Source organism: Oryx dammah, unplaced genomic scaffold (assembly GCF_014754425.2).
Source record: "Oryx dammah isolate SB20612 unplaced genomic scaffold, SCBI_Odam_1.1 HiC_scaffold_11, whole genome shotgun sequence".
NCBI lineage: Eukaryota > Metazoa > Chordata > Mammalia > Artiodactyla > Bovidae > Oryx > Oryx dammah.
This window is the reverse complement of record NW_024070195.1, coordinates 20,144,394-20,167,117: the sequence shown is the minus strand read 5'-3', so window position 1 is coordinate 20,167,117 and position 22,724 is coordinate 20,144,394. Positions and strand designations below refer to the sequence as shown.

The following is a 22,724-nucleotide window of genomic DNA, read 5'->3' as shown; positions in this document are numbered from 1 at the left end:
ACCGCAGATGGTGACTACAAGCCCTGAAATTAAAAGACGCTTACTCTTTGGAAAAAAAGTTATGACCAACCTAGAGAGAATATTAAAGAACAGATATTACTTTGCCAACAAACGTCTGTCTGATCAAGGCTATGGTTTTTCCAGTAGTCATGTATGGATGTGAGAGTTGGACGATAAAGAAAGCTGACCGCCAAAGAAATGATGCTTTTGAACTGTGGTGTTGGAGAAGACTCTTGGGAGTCCCTTGAACTGAAAGGAGATCCAATCAGTCTGTTCTTAAAAAAATCAGTCCTGAATATTCATTGGAAGGACTGATGCTGAAGCTGAAACTCCAATACTTTGGCTACCTAATGTGAAGAGCTGACTTATTTGAAAAGACCCTGATGCTGGGAAAGATCGAAGGCAGGAGGAGAAGGGGACGACAGAGGATGAGATGGCTGGATGGCATCACCAACTCAATGAACATGAGTTTGAGTAAACTCCAGGAGTTGATTATGGACAGGGAGGCCTGGCATGGTTTTGTCCATGGGGTTGCAAAGAGTCGGACACAACTGAGCAATTAACTGAACTGAATTGAACCCAAGGAGAAAGGTCAAGAATCTCACATCAGTGGATAAGCAGGTGAAAGTGCAGAGGAGGTTCAGATTCCGAATATTCAAGGCACATTTCCCCAACGGCCACTTGGCAAGACGCCTTCTCATTAAGCTTCTAGTTTGATGAATCTCATTAATGATTACCAAGTCAAGCCCCAAGGTGGCAAAGCATCTGCAGCTGCTTGCGGGCAAAGTTGTAGAAGTTGTAGAGGGTGAGAGCTTGAAGGGAGAGCAGGTTCTAGATCGAAGTCCTTCCTCAGACACTAAATCGGTAAGTCACTTATCTTGGTGTTGCTGTGAAAGACCTCAAAGGGTCCTTTCTGTGTAACAGTTGTATATTTTTGACAATTTTTGTATACCCCCAAGTTTCAGGTTTTCTCATATTGATTAAAAAAAAAAAGTGAGTGAAGATATAAAAGCCCTATCTCCTTAATAACATGGATTGAAGAGAGGTAGAAGCAGGAAGCTGAAGTTTTGTGCCTGATAACCCAAAACTTTGAGAAAATGCCAACTGTGGAAGACCTTTCCAAGAAATAGGTGCTTTAGTGAAATGTTTAAAGGCTGAGATTTGGGAATTCAATTTGGGGGCTTGTGAACAAACATCAGCGCTTTCATTTACCAATGGGATGAGCTGGATGAAGAGGGTCAATAATATCTCCATCTGGTATTGATGTGCACTGCCTGGGTTAGTAGTTAATAACTGTGGTTATCATAATTTCTGTTGTCGCAACAGCTGGTGGGACACACAGGAAGAGCTATAGAGTGGTTGTGAAAGAACACTCCAGATAAGAAAGCATTAGCAACTGCATCACCATCTCTTACATGAAGATTCATTCCCTCTCACCCCCATTAAGGTTGCACAGGATTTTCTCCTGGGCAGATTCACAGCAGCAACAGGGCTATTCCCAGTGTCCTGAAGGACTCCAGCCTTTTGTAATCAAGTTCATTGCCTTAGTTTCCTAGCCAGATCAATTAAGGTCCAGGACTTTGACACAAGACAGAGCTGGGGCTGACTGTGGTCTAAGACAGCATCTAGAGGAATGCTGAGTCAGAACCAGTGAGATGGTGTGAAATTTAACCAAACAAAAATGGTTGGGGATAGAAGAGGCAACGGAATGGTCACCAGGGCCACCAGAAAATGGTAGGTGGGTTGAGAATAGTTGGAAGAAGGTGATCAGGGAGAATCATCAAGGCAGGGATGTAGAAGTTACAAGTTTTTGGTGGTCGTCGTGGCCTCTCAGATGTGTAGACAGGGTGCTATTGCTAGAACACCCCAGAGCCCAGGAGGCTCTGCACAAAGATAAACCTCAGAATGATTCCCTGTGAACATGACTTCAAACCACAAACATCTCACGATGCCATATTTTCTCTGATTCAGGCAACCAGCAGGGTTTTCTCGACCAATAGTGGGAAATAAGGTAGCTGTTAAAAAATATGACTGTACATGTGGGTGTAAACACATATATAAATAGAAAACACATATGATATATATGTACTTTCTTTTGCATACCCCTAGGCCTTGGAAGCTAATGGGAGTGAAATTATCCTGGCAACTTCACTGCCAGGGCATCCAGCCAGAAAACTTTCTTGAGGTCACTAAGCTTTCCTGAAATTCAGATACTCCCTTGATAGTCAGATGTTCTCGGAGCTTTCCCTTATGTGGATCTCTACTTGCTCTCTATGCTTAGCCACCTGTTTAGCTGTGTGAGTGAATGCTTATAAAATCTCCTGGGAGAATTATCTCCATGTATATGGTCACATCTGCTGGGACTGGGCACTCTGGTTTCCAAGACAAGGCATGCCTTGTTGTCTGGAAAAGAGATAGTAGAAAACTGGAAGTAATCTGACATTCAGAATGTTCCAGTCCAAATAGTCTTAGAGTAGGGGGATGGTAAAGTCTCATAACCACAGAGTTACATTGACATCACAGCAGAACATGGAAGTAAGAATAAATATCACACATGGGGAAAAGTTGTTAATAAAAACAACATATGCTTGTTAATCATTGCCAGGTTGTACAAGACAATGCATCTGGCCACATATTTATTATTTAGTCAAGAATTTCCCAAACAATATTTGTGCTTAAAATCAGGGCAGTTAACCTATGTGTATAAGGCCTATTTTATAAAACTGAAGTTGGTTTACAATATTGTTAGTTTCAGGTGTAAAAGGTCTATTTTTAAAAAGTCCTGGCAGCACCAGGGAATTAGAATGCCTCATGCCAAGATTTGAAGAGATACCTCTCTAAAGAAGATATATGGATAGCAAATGAACACATAGAAAGATGCTCCACCTCATTAGAGAAATAAAAATTAAACCATGATGAGATATTACTACACATCTTTCAGAATGTCTAAAATTAAAAAGACTGACCACACCAAACTGTTCAGTATGTAGAGGATCTGGAACTCTCTCATACACTGTTAGTGAGGATGTAAAATGGTACAACCACTTTGAAAAGCAATCTATCATTTTCTTAAAAACTGAAACATATATTTGTCATATGACCCAGCCATTCTACTTACAGGTATTTAAGAGAAATGAAAGCACATGTCTAAACAAAGACCTGTGCTTGAATATTCATGGCAGCTTTATTTTTAATGGCCACAAACTGCAAATAATACAATTTTCATCAAAAGGTGAGTGGATAAACAAATTGTGGTATAACCATGCCATGAAGTATTGCTCAGCAATAAAAAGGAATGAAGTATTAATATGGACAGCATAGATGAAACTCAAAATAATTATGCTGAGTGAAATAAACTCCAGCAATGATGGCAATAAACCATGTAGCAACCATGTGCAGTCCATTGAATCTGTATAAATCCTTGGTGAAGGTGCTGCAGCTGCACTGTTGTTGTTGTCATTGTTATTAACAACAGATGGGAAACTGAAATACACAAATTTGCTCCTAGTAACACTTGGCGCATTAGGTAAATCACAAGCCTGGATATGAACAAGGAACGCCAAGCTCCTAATCTACCACTCTGAAATTGGCACATGGTGAGTACTCCAGATCTTAAATAATAAACAGTTCCAAACCTTACATATACCCATTGTATTGAGCCAAGAGTAGGTGATCCTCTTCTACCCAACTCAGATGGAATGGCCCAACTTGTTTTTTTGGTAGTCAGTAATATTTAATGAAATTCATCATAGTAGTTTGACAGATAAAGGAACAGAGGCAGATAAAGGAACAGTCTCTATTAATTTGTCTGCTATTGCAAAGTTAAGAAGCATCAGAGGTCCTCTGATTCCAGAGCTTGAGATTCTTCCTGAAACAAAGCTGCTTCTGATCACAGGTTAAACAGTGTAAATAAATGTTGGACAAGACTCAGCCAGATGTGAATTAGAGTTAGGTTACTTTGGCCTGCCCTACCTTGCCGAAGGGGTAGCTAGATAGGAGAGTGGCTCCTGGTCAGGTGGACTACTTGACTCCAAGTGACTCCCACCAGCTTTTGTTTGCCTGTTGCCCACTTTTTATTTTTATTTAATTTTTTTCGTTGCCCACTTTTTAAGTGTTTTAAAGGAGTCTCTTTTCTCATGCCTGATATACTGGATCACACTCCATTACCGTGAGAGATGATGTCTGAAAAACAGACATCAGAAGAGAAGAACACAGTTACCACTATGACAGAGTTGAGTCCCACAGCAGGGAAGAACTCTCAAGATATACAAGGGGATGAGAAGCTCAGTCCTAAGAAAGGTAAACTCAGTCTCCACTAGGTGGTTTTAGGATTTTATGGTGGATTTTTACAATGTTGTAATGCAAAGAAATGAATTTGTATCTTTTAAGTTGTATAATTCTTTTTTTGAAATCAAGTATTCAATACTATTATTGTACCTTTGCAAAATGAAAGAAATAAATACCACTATTCTAAAAAAAGTATTTTACTTTTGATGATTACCTTCTAATCTTAATCCATATGCATTTACATTCTTGATAATTGCTACTCAATTGTCTATACATTGTACATTGCAGTATTGTGTACTCCACTTGTTACTGCATGTAATATTATAAGCATATTCATTGCTTAATTAGGAAAAGTTTAAAAATTACAGAAACCTTAAAAAATCAAGAAATGAAAAAATTAAGAAGCTTAATTCAACCACTGTGATTTTTTGTCTCTCTTTATATGTATATTTTAGATAATTCTGTGATGTATATATTATGTTGTGTATTTTGGACCATACATGTTTCTATTTGCCTTATAATCATTATTCTTAAAGGATACATATTATTTTCCCTGTATATCCAATAGAGAAAGTATTTTTTACCTGAAAATTCTTCCTGGGGTTATAGATTTAAGTTGTGTAGCTGCTTTTTTTTTTTCTTACCTATCCCAGTGACTCAGCAGTAAAGAATCCTCCTGCAATGCAGAAGCCGTAGGAGCTGTGGGTTCAGTCCCTGGGTTGGGAAGATTCCCTGGACAAGGGCATAGCAACCTACTCCAATATTCTTGCCTGGAGAATCCCGTGGACAGAGGAGCCTGGTGGGCTATGGTCCATGGGGTCACAAAGAATCAGACACAACTGAAGTGACTTAGCACATCATATACATAGATTAACTGATAGATGTAGTTACATAGATGTAACATTGTATATATTATATATAACATATCTGTATGTATGTGCGTGTGTACACACATACACACATATATGTTGTTGTTTAGTCACTAAGTCACATCTGACTCTTTTGTGACGCCATGGACTGTAGCCCACCAGGCTCCTCTGTCCATGGGATTTCCCAGGCAAGAATACTGGAGGGGGTTGCCATTTTCCCTTCCAATACATGTATATATACATCTCATGATATCCTTTAACATGACACTTGCCTACAGTTGGAATTAGTACTTCCTCAGGCCTTTTTCCTAAGAAAAATACAAATCTGAAGCAATGGTTACAAGTATTTCATTTCCATTGGCCATTATAGAGACCTTAGTTTTTAATCTGAACAAAATGAGGCCACATAGAGAATTTTGAGCAGGAAAGGGTGTGACCAAATTTATGGTATAACTAGAGCACTGCAAATGCTGTAGAATTCTACATATATTTTGAATGTAAAGACAACACTCTGTTCTAGGTAGATGAGATGTAGGCTATGGAAGAAAAATCAAGGATAAATTGTAAAGTATTTGGAAGGATGGTATTTCTGTCAGCTGAGTTGGAAAGCAATTTGGGTGGAGCAGGATTGGGAGGGGAAACATAGGAATTTAGTTTTGGATCTATTAAGTTTGATTTGTTGATTAGTTGACCAGTTGATTCTTAGTGGAGCAAAAATGATATACCTTAAGTAAATCTGACCAAATGCAGTATTTTTGTATTATATACTGACTTTTAAAAATTTAACACATGAGATGTTGCACCAACATTATTTTTCATATATTTTCACTAGACACAGGAAACCATTTTTAAGGACACATATAGTGGGAATTCCCTGGCAGTCCAGAGGTTAAGACTCTGAACTTCTACTGTAGGGGACCTGGGTTTGATCCTTGACCAGGGAACTAAGATTCTGAAAACTGCTCAGGGCAGTCAAAAAGACACAGAGTTTTAGGACACATATAGTAGCCTGTGAAGTGAAGTAAAGTGGCTCAGTCGTGTCCGACTCTTTACGACCCCATGGACGGAGTAGCCTGCACCAGGCTACTCCATCCATGTGATTTTCTAGGCAAGAGAACTGGAGTGGGTTGCCATTTTCTTCTCCAGGGAATCTTCCTGACCCAGGGATCGAACCCAGGTCTCCTGCATTGTAGACAGATGCTTTACCGTCTGAGCCACTAGGGAAGCCTGTAGTAGCCTGTAGGGAACACTTACACTTAAGAGGGAGTCAGAAGGTATGTCAGATGTTTCTGGTAGGTATGTAACATGATGACTGAGAATTAACTCATTTAACCCTCACACAATCCTACGAGGCAGCTACTGCTATTGTTTTACGGATGCAGAGAGGTCAGCTAACGGAATAGCTCAGGTGTCTATGCTCTTATCCACTGTGCTGCCTGTAACTTAATATGCAGCAAGCAGCAGACTAAGCCTTTTAAATATACTCTCTAGTGGATCTTTCAGCAATCACATGAGGTGGGTCTTCACTCCACCCATTTGTGAAGCATTAGTCACCTGGTTTGCTGATAATCCCTTTTTATAGCCTTTGGCCTCTATGATCCCAAAGTACATTGGAGAAATCAGAGGCCACAAGAACTGATAAATTATTAGCTGATCTGATTGACATTGGAAATCATCATCCATTCCTGAAAAAGGATAACTTTACAAAGATATTATTTTTGAACTCCTCATTCTAATTACAGTGTATTTTCCAGTTTCTTCCAAATTCTTCCTCCTTCCCTCCATTCAGTACAAAGATTAGTACTCCACTTAAGAGAGAGCCTTGAGGGAAAGGCTCTTTTGTAAACCTCAAGGCACTTCTTTTCCTGAAGTTTTGAAGACTACTTGATGAGGCATAGTATTATCCTCCTCTCCTACACCTACAAACCCCATAGGGCACTGGGGTTGTGGCAAAGGTATTCTCATGGAATCATCTGGGACAGAATAGGAGCCACCATATATAGGCAGCACAGTGGATAAGAGCCTAGACACCTGAGCTATTCTGTTAGCTGACATCTCTGCACCTGTAAAACAATGGCAGTAGCTGCCTCATAGGATTGTTGTGAGGGTTAAATGAGTTAATTCTCAGTCATCGTGTTACATAACCTACCAGAGACATCTGACATACCTTCTGACTCCCTCCTAGCTGTAGCCCCTTATGCCTTGGCTTTGAGGTCACCACATTCTTCCTGGTTTTCTCCTATCCCGCCTACCCTTCTTTTTCAGTTTCTATTGCCAGTTTCTCCCCATTTATCCAACCTCCAAGTGTTGGAGAACCCTAGAGTCAGTCCTTGGTTATCTTCTCTATTTATTCTCATTTTCTAAATATCATGGCTTCAAGTACTATCTGTAGATTACTAAATCCCAGTGTTATGCCTCAGCCTCTACATCTCTCCTAAACTCTTGAGTTTTATATCCAACGATGTTCTCAGCATCTTCTGAGTGCTTAAAAGGCATCCTTGTCTTAACTGTCCAATAATAAGTTCTTTATCACTCCACTGCCTCAAACTTTTTCCACAGATCTCTTCCTCAGTGAACAGCCAACTCCATTCTTCCTGCTGTTTAGAATAAGAATCGCTCCAATGCTCCTCCCCCAATCTGTAAACTTGAGACCAAGATTCAGTTACTCACCTACTGGGATCTGTCTGGGATCTTATCAAATCTTAGTTCTTCTACAGTTGCTAACCTAGTCCACGCTTCTTCACTTCTCTTCTGGATTGTTGCAATACTTTCTTCCTGGCAATAGCCATCTTTTCTGAAAGTACAAAAACAGATTATTTTAATTTTGTGCTCATTTCTTTTTCTGTTATTTTTTTACTATATTTTTTTCATAGTTTGTGGGTGTCAATTTTTTTCTAATGAGAAAACTTACAGGTTTAATTTCAAAATTTAAGTGAAAGTTTGCCCTCACTAAGACATATGAGAAGAATAATAAATCTACACCAGTGAACAACTTGTTCAATATTTTAAAATTTACATTATCTATGTATGCTGCTGCTGCTGCTAAGTCGCTTCAGTTGTGTCTGACTCTGTGTGACCCCATAGATGGCAGCCCACCAGGCTTCCCCATCCCTGGGATTCTCCAGACAAGAACACTGGAGTGGGTTGCCATTTCCTTCTCCAATGCATGAAAGTGAAAAGTGAAAGTGAAGTTGCTCAGTCATGTCTGACCCCCAGCAACCCCATGGACTGCAGCCTACCAGGCTCCTCTGTCCATGGGATTTTCCAGGCAAGAGTACTGGAGTGGGTTGCCATGGCCTTCTCCATTATCTATGTATATATGTATATAATTTAGTACTTATAAATTATATAATTTAAATATATATACATATACATATTTTATTTGTATGTATATATTTACTTTTAATATATATCATATCTTTATATATTTAACTATGAGTAATTTCATCAGCCATAGACTACAATAACCTAAGAATTGGAAAGACAAAATTGCAAGAACAGAACTCCCCAGAACAAGTCAGGGCCTATAAAACTGTGATATAAAACATCCTTTGACTCAACTCAGTGGTTTCCTCCTTTTGTAATCTTTCTTTCCCAAAGCCAACAGAAGTGCATCTGAATCATCAGGAGATACCTTTCTGTATTTTAACTTGTGAAAAGTAAATAAAGGTTCGATAAGGAAAGTGCTGATACACTGTCTTAATATTTCTAGCTCCGAGCATTTGTTCCACTCGCTATGGAATAGCCTTCATCGTACATCTCTGCAATTTCATAATAATGGCACAAAATATTATCATGAATATCACCATGGTTGCCATGGTCAACAACACAAACCATCAGCCCTCATTTAATGACTCTACTGAGGGGTTGCCTGTTGATTCCTTTGGTGATCCAAATAATTCCCCAAAAAGTCTTCCTGCAAGGGTAAGCAATGAAAGATTCAAGTTATGTTTTTGTTTTTGCTGTTCATTTCAATGTTTATTTTTCTAGAATTTTTTAAAATTTTATTTATTTTAATTGGAAGCTAATTACTTTACAATATTGTAGTGGGTTTTGTCATACATTGACATGAATCAGCCATAGGTGTACATGTGTTCCCCTCCTGAACCCCCACCCACCTCCCTCCCTATATTTTTCTAGAATTTATATGTTAAAAAGTTTTAATTGAGGAAACTGTGATTTGTAAGTAAGTGAAAAATCTAAAGAAGCTTCTTAAGTTATGAAAGGGCCTTCCTATGCATGGCTTACCAAAGCATTGTCTTTTTCTTTAAGGCCCCTGTGTATGATTGGAACCCTCAAATCCAGGGCATCATCTTTAGTGCTATCAACTATGGCATGATTCTGACACTGGCTCCCAGTGGATACCTGGCTGGAAGAGTAGGAACAAAGCGAGTGGTTGGTGCTGCTCTGCTTGGATCCTCCCTTCTTCTTCTTTTCACCCCTCTGGCAGCTGACTTTGGACTAGTTTTCCTCATTGCAACTCGAATACTTCAGGGCATAAGCCTGGTACCCAAATATTTTATAAATATGACTGAATATGAATTTATCTGTGGGACCACGTATCAACAACTCTATTTTTATTTCAGGGGTTAGGATATGGGGGTCAGTTTGCAATCTGGGAAAGATGGAGTCCTCCACATGAACGAAGTCGACTCTGTGGCATTGCCGTATCAGGTAAAAACATAACTGAAATGAGTCCACTACAATCCAACATTCTTTCACTGAGTTCTTTGACAATTTGGCTTTTTTGTTTTTTGACCACTTTTTTTTTTTCATTACAAGATTCTTTGTTTTCTGCTTAATGTTAATCAAGTATTTATAAATTAGGGGGATGGGTCCTTTGTCTCTGACATGACTTTCAGTTATTTTCCCCAGGCTGTCATTTGTGATTTGACTTTGCTTATAATGATTTTTGCCATTTTTCAAAAATGCATTTTGATGTAGTCAAATTGATCATTCTTTTATTTTATGGTTTTGAGACTTTGACTCACAGTTGGAAATGCTGCAAAAGCATCCAACCATGGTTTTTATTGACTATGCATGGTTTCATTTTTTATATTTAAATTTCTGACATACTGGGTTGAGTGTAAGGCATGGATCCAACTTAATCTTCTTTGGAATTGCTCTCAGTTGTCCTGAGAACAACTTTCTGATAATGATCTACCTGGACAGTGTGCCTGGGATGAAAACTCCAGAGGAAGAAATTTCAGTTACACTGAGGAGTAATGGAAAATGGAAACAGTATGGCTAACACATTCAGTTCAGTTCAGTCACTCAGTTGTGTCTGACTCTTTGAGACCCTATGAACTACAGCATGCCAGGCTTCCCTGTCCATCACCAATTCCCAGAGCTTGCTCAAACTCATGTCCATCGAGTCAGTGATGCCATCCAACCAGTCTCATCCTCTGTTGTCCCCTTCTCCTCCTGCCTTCAGTCTCTCCCAGCATCAGGTCTTTTCTAAGGAGTCAGTTCTTTGCAACAGATGGCCAAAGTATTGGAGTTTCAGCTTCAGCATCAGTCCTTCCAATGTATATTCAGGACTGATTTCCTTTAGGATTGACTGCTTGGATCTCCTTTCAGTCCAAGGGACTCTCAAGAGTCCTCCAACACCACAGTTCAAAAGTATAAAGTCTTTGGTGCTCAGCTTTCTTTATGGTCTAACTCTCACATCCATACATGACTACTGGAAAAACGATAACTTTGACTATACAGACCTTTGTCAGCAAAGAAATGTTTCTGCTCTTTAATATGCTGTGTAGGTTAGTCATAACTTTTTTTCCAAGGAGCAAGCCTCTTTTAATTTCATGGCTGCAGTCACCATCTGCAGTGATTTTAGAGTGCAAGAAAAGAAAGTCTGTCACTGTTTCCACTGTTTCCCTATCTATTTGCCATGAAATGATGGGACCAGATTCCATGATCTTAGTTTTTTGAATGTTGAGTTTACAGCCAGCTTTTTCACTCTCCTCTTTCACTTTCATCAAGAGGCTGTTCAGTTCTTCTTCACTTTCTGCCATAAGGATGGTGTCATCTGCATATCTGAAGTTATTGATATCTCTCCCAGCAATCTTGATTGCAGCTTGTGCTTCATCAAGCCTGGCCTTTTGCATGATGTACTCTGCATATAAGTTAAATAAGCAGGGTGACAATATACAACCTTTGGTGATGGACATCTCTAACACATTGTAGATGGCCAAAGTATAAGTGCTGAGTTAGAGAGCCAAGGACTCTTCAAGTACAGACAACAAGCCATGTACACACATACACACACCCGCCTGACCTTATGCCTTTCAAGAGCCCTTCACAACTCCAGAGGTTTAATCTTTGTCATCAGAGCTCACATCCACTGGTAGGGGAATGGAGGCTCCAGTTTAGACTAAGGAGATTCACTTTGGTTATCACAGCTGACTAAGTGATGTCCTCAAATATAAATAAGGAATGGTCTTCCTAAATCCAAAAACTTGGGAGAAAATCAAGAGAGTGAAAGAGAGAAACCAAACTCAAAAACTGCAATTAATCCAAATGAAAAAGAGATTTTAAATAATTAATGAATAATATCAGAGAGACCCAGGTGGATATGAGTACATGACATTCACTTAAAAAGAATAGTTGCTAATTAAAAATATTACTACTAGTATTTTTTAATTGAAATGAGAGATCTGAATACCTATATGAGGATAAGGCCATCTTATCAGTGAACTGGACAAATATTGAGATATTGTTCCAGAATACAGTACAAGAAATTCAGGAGTTGGAAAGCATGAAAGAAAATTTAAAAAACTGGAATGAAGGCAGTGACCTTATAAAAGTGGCAACTCCTTTTCTTCTCATTTCCTGGTAATAGGGACAGAGCACCTGGAATAGGTCAGCTGAATGTCTAGAGGAATCTTGGAAACGTACAAGACTGCAAGTTCTAGAGTCACCCTTGTCTTTGGCTTTGGGGAATCTTAGCAGCCCCAGGTAGATGGCCTCCAGAACCTGGTTCTGGGAATACAGAACTTATGGTTGTCTGGGAGGCCCAGACTAAAAGTCACTGGAGGAACCCATCAACAGGTGGGGTGAACTGAACCTACCTGCCTACTTCAGTGATTCTCAGAGAAACGGCCATTTCCACTCATGCTAGGGCTCCCTAGTAGGCTGCACTAAGGACAGCATCACTCAGCTCTTGAGATTGGAAGAGGACTTTCAGAAAAGTACCTGTCCTTAGCGGAAAGTGAAAGTGAAAGTTAATCACTCAGTTGTGTCCAATTCTTTGGGATCCCACAGACTGTAGCCTGCCTGGCTCCTCTGTCCATGGAATTCTCCAGGCAAGAATACTGGAGTAGGTTGCCATTTCCTTCTCCAGGGGATCTTCCCTACCCAGGGATCGAACCTGGATCTCCTGCATTGCAGACAGATTCTTTACCAACTGAGCCACTGGGGAAGTCCTTAGCAGAAGAGCCCAGCTGCTGCTAGCCTCTAGGACAAAAGATACTGTATTTTATTTTCTTCTAATGGGCCCACAAAGGTATACCTATAGGTAGGAAGCTTTGTAACCACTTGAGGAGCTCAATAAATTGATGAAGAAGAGTAAGCAGACTAAACAGATTTGGTAGCTCATATTTGAGGCAGGTCTCATAGGTAATGGAAACACACACACATATACCTTTAATCTAAGGATCATATATCATACAGCAATGAAAATGAATAGCTGAATGCAACAACATGGATAAGTCTTAGAAACATAAATGTTGAATAAATAAAGCATATGTATCATGGGGAAATTGCCTCAATGCAGTGGTGGTCCCAGGTATACAACCAAGCCAGGAGTCATGGAACAGTTAGGCTCACAGATGAAAAACAGGTGTTATAATTGCAGTTTGTTAAGCCAATTTAAAACACAGAGTGAGATGTGAGAAGGAAAGTGGGGTGCATTAATACATTTAAGATAGGCTGCAAACAGGTGGAAAGAACAAGAGGGGCCCAGGTCCTGGACTGATGCAGTGACCTGTCCCCCATTATAACTGGCATAAAGGCAGAGAGTTTAGAGAAAAGAATGCAGCTTTGATGGATGCAGTGGTGGAAAAAAGTACTGATTTCCATCTTCACTGATTTGTGTGCTGAAGTCAGACAGTCTCATTTCAAATGCTGCCTTTCCTTCTTATTAATTGTATGACCTTGGGCTGGTTAATTAACTTTTCCATGTTTCTGTTTCCTCAATTGTAAATTTGGATATTGGTGCTTAAGGAGATTGGAGAAGGCACTGGCTACCCACTCCAGTACTCTTGCCTGGAAAATCCCATTGCCAGAGGAGCCCGGTAGGCTGCAGTCCATGGGGTCGCTAAGAGTCGGACACGACTGAGCGACTTCACTTTCACTTTTCACTTTCATGCATTGGAGAAGGAAATGGCAACCCACTCCAGTATTCTTGCCTGGAGAATCCCAGGGACGGGGGAGCCTGCACAGAGTCAGACACGACTGACACGACTTAGCAACAGCAGCAGCAGCTTAAGGAGTTAACACAGATAAGATGCTTCAATAAACTGCATGGCCAAATGAGAAGAAAAACATAAGTGATCTTTTTTTTTAACTGTAGGATCAGGAAAGCCCTTTTAAGCAAATGAGTGTCTAGAAGTCATTACAGAGGAACCTCATAGATCTGAACTCCATGAAAACTTACAACTGCTGGATTACAAAACACACCATAAACAAAATGAAAAGTGGGAGAATAGAATTGCAGCCAGCATGACAGAGAGTCATTTAAAACACATAAAGATTCTATAAATTGAGGCAAAGTTAAGTGAAAGAAACATATAAAAAGGTTATGAAGAGACTTTTCACAGAAGAAATAAAAAATGACAAACATAGGAAAAGTAATTCAACTTCACTATAAAAAGAAAAAAGGTATACTGTTTTATATTCACATTTGGAAAACTATATTACAATTTTGAGAATGTCCAGTGTTGTCAAGAGATGAGGAAAAAGTATTTGTTGGCAACTTAATTTGGTATGGCCTTTTAGCAGGATACTTCAGCACTATCTGTCAAAATAAAAAATGTATAATCTTTGATTTAGCAAGTCTACTTCTGATAATTTACTGTTTAGAAATAAATTATGTTTATGTTCAGAAGTGATAGTTAAGCTTATGTTCAGCAGTTACAATGGCTGTAGAATCTAGAGAGACATGGAAATATTTACAAGACTGGTTGCAACTAAAAAATAAATGTCACAGGACAATAGGTACATTATTGTACCTATGTCCTACTTAAAGTTAATTATAACTCATATACATATATATAAAATTTGACCAGTTGATGTTAATGTTCATATGGGAAATTTTAAAAACCTAACAGTCTAGCTTTAAAAAAGTTGTAAAAGGGAAATGTGCCCACTATATATGTGAATACTCTGTAAAGTCATGTAAATAAAAAAGTGTTGTTAGCATATTAATAGGCAAATGTATCTAACTTGCTGTCTACATATTCCATAAATGCATTTACAAAGCAACATGTGTGTATCAATATATTGTATATATGTGTACAGAGAAGAAAAGTATGGAATTATATATCATGTAATAAATTGTAGCTCCTGGTTAACATTAGAGAAAAGAGTAGAAATGGATTGGGGGAGCATTTGGTTCTTTGGGGTAATTTACTTTTACAATAAGCATATATGTTGTATGAATTGTGCAATTAAAAATTAAAATAACATAAAAGGAAGCATGGTTGTCATCTACAGTGATACTAGGGAACTGCCAGAAAAATGGGTCTTTAGGAGAACCTATGAACTCAATCAAAATTTGAAGTTCATATATATATTCTACCATGCTCATTTGTTTATGGTGATAGTGCTCTCTAGTATGTCACCTGTCCTATAGGCACCTAACGGGTGGCAGTCCAGCCCCCACGGCCTTATTCTCTCTTTGCAGGACTGCTGCTGGGTACCTGCATCGCCATCCTGCTGGGTGGCATCATCAGTCAAACCCTTGGGTGGCCTTTTGTCTTCTATATATTTGGTAAGCTACTATCTCCCCACTCCCAGGTTTTCATATCTAGAGTGACTCTTCTGATATCTAACTGTGTGTACTTTTCTGGAAGAAATGAGTCAAGACAGAAAGATCCTAGTAAAACAAAATGTTTTAATATAATAGTTGGGAAGAATGAACCTACGCCATCAAAGAATTTGGAAGTCCTCCTGCCTATGATGCTGTTAAACTGCCATGATGCATTTTTTTAAACCTTTAATTAATTAATTTTGGCTGTGCTGGATCTTCATTGCTGCATGTGGGCTTGCTCTGGTCGTGGTGAGCAGGGACTACTCTCTATCCACTTGCAGTGCGTGAACTTCTCACTGCAGTGGCTTCTCGTGGCAGAGCACAGGTTCTAGGGTGCACAGGCTTCAGTAGTTGTGGCACACAAGCTTAGGTGCCCCGTGGCACATGGAATCTTCCCCCAAAAGAGATCAAACCTGAGTCCCCTGCATTGGCAGGTGGATTCCCAACCACTGGACCACCAAGGAAGTCCATCATGATGCATAATTAATGCAGAGTGATTAAAATCTGCTGCCCTAGCAGAAAGTAGGGGACAAACCTGAAAAGCAGTGGTTTGTGAGAGACAGAAAAATCAGAGTTGAGGAGATGGAGCTAAGAGCCCTGAGAGAGTAAGGCAGGTATAGCCAACAGGAAAGAGTACCTAATAGGAGATAGCTGCACACAGAGAAAACCCTGGTTATCTGCAGAGTCCTCCTTGATACTCTGCAGAGCACTGATCTGGGTATATGTGTGAGGACAATATCTGAGGCCTGGGGAGAATGGAAATCATTGGAAAAGATTAAAGAATAGTGTCCCAGTACTTATAGAGCATCATGGATAGTGCCTGTTTCCACAAAGCAGACTGGAAAAAAAGTTTAATTCTTGGCTCATTGGGCAGGATACTCATAAATGTCTTTCCTCAGTAGTGAGAAATAATTAGCTTCAGGGAACACACTATTGTGGGTCTCTCTAACAAATGATGATGATAGACCTAACAGGATCAGTGTTTCCATGTAATTAACTGTATCCCAAAACAAAGCTGAAAAATATTTATAGAAATACAAAAATATTTAGTACCCCAAAAAGTATAGTTCATAATGTCTCCATAATGGCTCCAACCATAGGTTACCAGGCATGGACAACAGCAGGAAAACATAATCCATAACAAGGAGAATAATCAATCAATCAAAACCAACCCAGAATTGACACAAATGTTAGAATTAGCACACAAGAATAGTTATTATAACTATATTATAACATAACTCTATTTGCTCAGGAGTTAAGACAAGCAAAATATATTTTTAAAAGACCCTAAATCAAACTTCTAGAGATAAAACTACATTATAAGGATTGAATTAATGACAGATGATACAACAGAAGAAATGATTAATGAACTTAAAAGCAACAGTAGAAACCATCCAGAATGAACTATAGAGTTAGAGGAGCATCTTTCGTCTAATGAGGTGACTTTTGGTGGCCTCCTGGATAGCTTCAGCATGGAGGGCACCAGAAGGACCAAGCCATGATTAGAGACTTGGAACTTTTAGCCCCACCCTCCATCTTCCTGGGAGGAGAGGGTGCTTCAGATTGTATTAATAATAAGTTATGGCTCAGATGGTAAAGAATCCACCTGCAATGCAGGAGACCTGGGTTTGATCCCTGGGTTGGGAAGATCCCCTGGAGAAGGGCATGGCAACCCACTCCAGTATTCTGGCCTGGAGAATCCTCATGGGCAAAGTAACCTCATGGGCCACAATCCATGAAATAGCAAAGAGTCAGACACGGCTGAGCAACTAAGCACAGCATTGTATGCCTACATGATTTAGCCTCCTTAAAATCCTTAAGCTATAGGGTTCTGAGAGCTTCCTGGTTGATGAACACACCCACATGCTGGGAGGGTAGAACGTGCTCAACTCCACAGGGTCAGAAGCTTCCACAATCAGGATCCTTCCAGACCTCACCCTATTCATGCCATCCAGCTGTTCATTTATCATGAACCTTTATCATGTCCTTTATAATGAAGTGAAAGTGAAGTAAAGTCACTCAGTCATGTCCTACTCTTTGTGACCCCATGGACTGTAGCCTACCAGGTTCCTCCATCCATGGGATTTTCCAGGCAAGAATACTGGAGTGGGTTGCCATTTCCTTCTCCAGGAGATCTTCCCAACCCAGGGATTGAACCCAGGTCTCCTGCATTTTAGGCAGACACTTTACCTTCTGAGCCACCAGGGAAGTCCCTTTATAGTAAACCAGTAAATAAAAACGAATATTTCCCTGAGTTTTATGAGTTATTTCACCGAATTATCAAACTGAGAGAGAGTTGCTGGAACCTCAGAATTTGTAGTAAAGTTAATAGGGGGACTTGTTAGTTGCAATTAGTGTCTGAAGTAGGGGGCAGTCTATGTGACTGAGTCCTTACTCTGTAGGATCTGTGCTAATGCCAGATACTGTCAGAATTGGGCTAAATTGTAGGACACTAGCTTGGTGTATGAAGAGAATTAGAGACTTTCTTAGTGTGAAAAACCAACACAGATATTATCAGAAGTGTTGTGAGTAGATAAATAGTTTTCCTTTGTTGTTTTTGTTCAATTGCTAAGTCATGTCTGATTCTTTGTGACCCCATGGACTGCAGCACACCAGGTTTCTCTGTCCTCCACTATCTCATGGAGTTTGCTCAAGTTCATGTCCATTGAATCAGTGATGCTATCTGATCATCTCATACTCTGCCAATCTCTTCTACTTTTGCTTTCAATCTTTCCTAGCATCAGGGTCTTATCCAGTGAGTCAGTGGTGCACATCAAGTGGTCAAAGTATTACAACTTCAGTTTTAGCATCATCCTTTCAATTAATATTGAAAGTTGGTTTATTTTAGGATTGACCAGTTTAATCTCCTTGCAGTCCAAGAGACCCTCAAGAGTCTTCTCCAGCACCGCAATTTGAAAGCATCGATTCTTTGGTATACAGCCTTCTTTATGATCCACCTCTCACATCTGTACCTGACTACTGGAAAAGCTTGTAGCTTTTGACTATACAGACCTTTGTGAGCAAAGTGGTGTCTCTGCTTTATAATATGCTGTCTAGGTTTGTCATAGCTTTCCTTCCAAGAAGCAAGCATCTTCCAGTTTCATGACTGTAGTGATCTCAGAGCCCAAGAAAAAAAAATCTGTTACTGCTTCTACTTTCACTAAAGTTTTCCTTAGCTAATATTTAAAAAGTTGAGATATCAAGTTTAATGCCATTTCTAGGGTCTGTGATTTTCATGCACACAAATAATCAAGAAATGTAAAATAATAGGTTCTAGATCTATTAAAAAAGCTGTGATATTCATGTAAATTTTTTGAGAAGTAGAAAGAAGATATTATGAGCAAGAGCTTTTCCCAGGACCCATGCCAGAAAATGTCCCAATTGAAAAGAAATTCACACAGAAGTTTACCAATTTAATCTCTGCTTGCAGGAGGTTTTGGCTGTATCTGCTTTCTTCTCTGGTGTGTTTTGGTTTTTGATGACCCTGTCACTCATCCATGGATAAACATTACAGAGAAAGAATATATCATATCCTCCTTGGCCCAACAGGTACACATAAAACTCCAACCTTCTCCAGAGATCTTGTATCAGTATCTGAGTTTATCCAGAGTGACTATGAACGTGTGAGCATGTCTCAGATCTTACTATTCTGATCAGTAAATTTGTTTTCAGGTCAACTCTACTAAGCAGCCTCTTCCTATCAAAGCTATGGTCAGATCTCTACCCCTCTGGTCCATGTGTGTTTGCTGTTTCAGCCATCAGTGGTTAATTAATATAATAATTATATATACACCAACTTACATTAGCTCTGTGTTCAACATTGATATTAGAAACGTGAGTATATTTCCCTCCAACCATTTTTCCTGTTTGCATGACTCTCAAATTACTCTGTCTTCACAAATCATTCATCTAGAAAAATTTACCTTTAATTACCAAGAAATAATTTAACAGTCATGTGAGTAGCTTTTCTGAAGGTATGATGGAAGGGACCACTGGTTTTCTTAGGAAAGTATGATTTCAGAGTTGTCAGTATGATTATTAGTGATTTATCTGTATAAGGTGTGGTCTCACGGCCTTTATTATGATGGTTTATTCAATGTTTTCCCTTCAGAGTGGTTTCCTGTCTGCCCTTCCTTTCATTATTGCCTGGGTCATTTGCCTCCTGGGAAGTTACCTGGCAGATTTCCTTCTGACCAAGAATTTTAGGCTTGTTACAGTGAGGAAAACTGTCACAGTTCTAGGTAAGAACAGGGCCAAAATGTCTGATAATTCACAAGGCATACAACATCCAAAAATGTTTGTTGTTTAATTTGTCTGTTCCTCATTCCTTAGGAAATGTCCCCTCCTCAACATTCCTTTTGGTTCTGCCATTCGTTGCCTCCAACTATATCATAGCAGTGAGCCTTCTGACGCTCTCCTGTGGACTAGGCCTGTTATGTCAGCCAGGGGTCTATATCAATGCCTTAGATATTGCTCCAAGGTAGGACTGTAATCTCCACTCTCATTTTCATACTTTCTGAAAAAAATTTAGCCTGCAGACTTCTGGAAGCCTCAGACTTTGCAAAATTATAAATCATGGGCAATGATGTATGTGGAGGGAAGGGCTTTATTGATTTGCCTCAATGTCTTTCATTGAACATATACAGAGCAAGTCTTTTTGACAGAATTGCTATTGATATATGATATATTCCGGGGCTGAAGCATGCTGCTAAACAAATGTGGATCTAGCCTGAAACATTCCTGTCACCCACAGGCATTCTAGTTTTCTCATGGGAGCTTCAAGGGCGTTTGCACAGATATCTGCTGTCCTGGCACCCACTGTCAGTGGATTTCTTCTCAGTCAGGTAGGGTTTTCTTGTTAGGGTTTCTTAAAATGCTCTGCCAAATCCACTCATCATGATAATAGCATAAGAAACGTTTTCACATTTTGGAGAATAAAATTAAATCATGAGTAACTTTGTCATGAAGATCAACATAGCAAAGGAAAATACGGAACAGTTTCTTTTGTGACCTCATTCTGAAACCAAAGCACTCCTTGGTGATCCACTGGTAATTTCCAGTCTTTGACATCACACAATGACTTACATGTCCTATGAGATGAGGAATCCATGCATATATGCAACTTGTCATGTCTTCTGCAACACTTTGAAATTTTTATTTGCATAACCATACAAAAGCAAAGAGATAATGAAAGCAAATATGTTTAAGTGTCTGATACATTCAGGGAGTATTATAGGTATTTCATATACAGTAAGGGTGTTCTTTGGAAGAAATGATGCTAAAGCTGAAACTCCAGTACTTTGGCCACCTCACGTGAAGAGTTGACTCATTGGAAAAGACTCTGATGCTGGGAGGGATTAGAGGCAGGAGGAGAAGGGGACGACAGAGGATGAGATGGCTGGATGGATGGCATCGCCGACTTGATGGACATGAGTTTGAGTGAACTCCGGGAGTTGGTGATGGACAGGGAGGCCTGGCGTGCTGCAATTCATGGGGTCGCAAAGAGTCGGACATGACTGAGCAACTGAACTGAACTGAACTGAATCTAATTTATTGATTCTCATACTAATTATGAAAATAAAGTATTAATATCCTCATTTCCTGATGATTAAAATCTGATAGGATATGTCTTTCCACTGAGAGGATGTAGAATCAGAATTCTTCTTAGACCTATCTAGCTTCAAAACCCATAGTTGTCTTCTTGCAAGATTCTTCTCATACTGGAGAAGAAATTTTATTAGTGTATATATATGTAAATATGTATATAGAGAGTCATGATTTGCATAAAAGAGAAAGTGTTTGGAACTTTGATAAATAATGACAAATGCAATTCTGGAGGTTAAATGTAAAAATCCCTAAGTCCATTTTTTTAAATTAATTAATCTAAATTGGAGGGTAATTACTTTACAATATTGTAGTGGTTTATAAAGAACATTCTGAATCCATTTTGAAATTCTTTCCATCAAATTATTAAGCTGTGTTTAGGAAATGAATTTCTATGTGAAGACCTACTAGTGAACATTGTCTTCTAAACTATTAATGTGAGTTTCATAGGAAAAGGGAATAAAAGGGGTAATACTTACTTGAACTTTTGTTTCCTCAGGACCCTGAATTTGGGTGGAGGAATGTCTTTTCCTTGTCATTTGTCATTAACACATTAGGACTGATCTTCTATCTTATCTTTGGAAAAGCAGATGTCCAAGACTGGGCTAAAGAAAGAAAACTTACTCATTTATGAAGGTAAAGAGTAATGATTTCATCTATGCTTAAAACCACAGAGGCACTATTTAAACTTTTTAATTTTTATTTTATATTGGAGTATTACATTTTTAACTCTATGTTATTTTTCTTTCTTAGTTACCCCACTTTGGATGGAAAGTCATTAGGTACTTTATTTCATAAATGAGAAGGCTTCAGTGGTGGACAAACAGAAAAAATTTTCTTTGCTGTAGCTCTTTTCAAATCTGAGATCATTTCTTTATTTTACTCAGACTTCTTTTTGAGGAAAATATCAGATGAATGAAAATCCAAATAAAATGATAGCCAAGAAAAAAGTTGTCATCTTCACAGAATTAACAATGGATTCAAAGGAGCTGCTGTACGGGACCCAGTATGCTAGATTCATAGATTTTGGATCTCTAAACAGGAAACAATGTTTTGAAACTCTTAATGCAGGGCAATAACCTCACTAACACATGGTTCCTCCCATTTGCAAAAACAAATACTGATTTATATTTGTTGGGCTCAGTATTTTCCATGTGTTCCTTCCTTTGTGTGCTCCACTCCCCTGCATCCTGCTCAGGCCCCAGGAGGCTGACCTGTGTAGTTTGCACCCCACACTTTCTCTCCTGCCTTCTGCTGGATTTTCAGTGGAGGCAGGAGAATGAGGATAGGAGTATTTATCTCTACTGTTCCTCCCCATGGAGACTGCAGGTGGCTGATCCTTCCTCTGCAGTTCACAGCTCCTAGCAAACAACCCTCTCCATACTTTCTTGTAACATCTCTCTCCCCTTGTCCTTTCAAACCTTTTTTGGCCTTTATGTTGCAAGCCCTGGAATATCTTATGGTTTTCTTCCCACCATCTCAGCCCTATGTAATAGTCTCATTTAATACTGTCCTCAAATTACCCACTATGAGTCTGCAGTGTTTCTTCTTCTAGGATCCAACAATTTCAGTAAAGTCATATATAAAGCTCCAAACATGAAATAGATCAGTATTTCTTTAAATTATAATTTGTGGGTGTCAGTAGGTCATAGCATGTTCAGAGGGACCAGAACCACATTCTAGGTTGCTCCCCGTGATGATCTTTACCATGTAGAATAGATTATAGCCATTAAGTTATTTTATATAGAATTGATGTTATAGACACTAGTTCTGGGTGAAAAATTAGGGCAAGGATAAAGAAGGTCACATTTGAATAAGCAAGAGCAATTACTGAGATTTTCCATAGTCTAGAATCTAAACCCTTAGAACACTTGAGTAAATTAGACACAGTCCCTATTCAAATGTGGAAGATAGGCATAATAATACATGGCAGT

At 39.1% G+C, this 22,724-nt stretch overlaps 1 protein-coding gene across 1 annotated transcript; it reads left to right on the top strand.

Annotated features, from left to right (window-relative positions):
• Positions 1–803: 803 nt before the first annotated feature.
• SLC17A3 (solute carrier family 17 member 3) lies at positions 804–22,381 on the top strand. The gene is made up of 14 exons (XM_040250132.1): positions 804–864; positions 3,476–3,596; positions 4,113–4,299; positions 8,869–9,080; positions 9,429–9,662; positions 9,743–9,830; positions 15,061–15,147; positions 18,617–18,735; positions 18,859–19,020; positions 19,298–19,427; positions 19,519–19,666; positions 19,940–20,030; positions 21,290–21,426; positions 21,544–22,381. The coding sequence occupies exons 3-13, from the start codon at positions 4,176–4,178 to the stop codon at positions 21,422–21,424; spliced, it is 1,530 nt and encodes a 509-aa protein (XP_040106066.1). The 5' UTR covers positions 804–864; positions 3,476–3,596; positions 4,113–4,175; the 3' UTR covers positions 21,425–21,426; positions 21,544–22,381.
• The last annotated feature ends 343 nt before the right edge of the window (positions 22,382–22,724 follow it).

What these genes read in the sequence shown, in the direction of transcription:
- SLC17A3 (XM_040250132.1), top strand. Translation starts at nt 4,176, where the DNA reads ATGATGTCTGAAAAACAGACATCAGAAGAGAAGAACACAGTTACCACT. An exon ending in TTTTGTCTTCTATATATTTG is followed by an intron (nt 15,148 to 18,616) that starts GTAAGCTACTAT and finishes CTCTGCTTGCAG; the next exon opens with GAGGTTTTGGCTGTATCTGC. An exon ending in GAAAACTGTCACAGTTCTAG is followed by an intron (nt 19,428 to 19,518) that starts GTAAGAACAGGG and finishes CTCATTCCTTAG; the next exon opens with GAAATGTCCCCTCCTCAACA.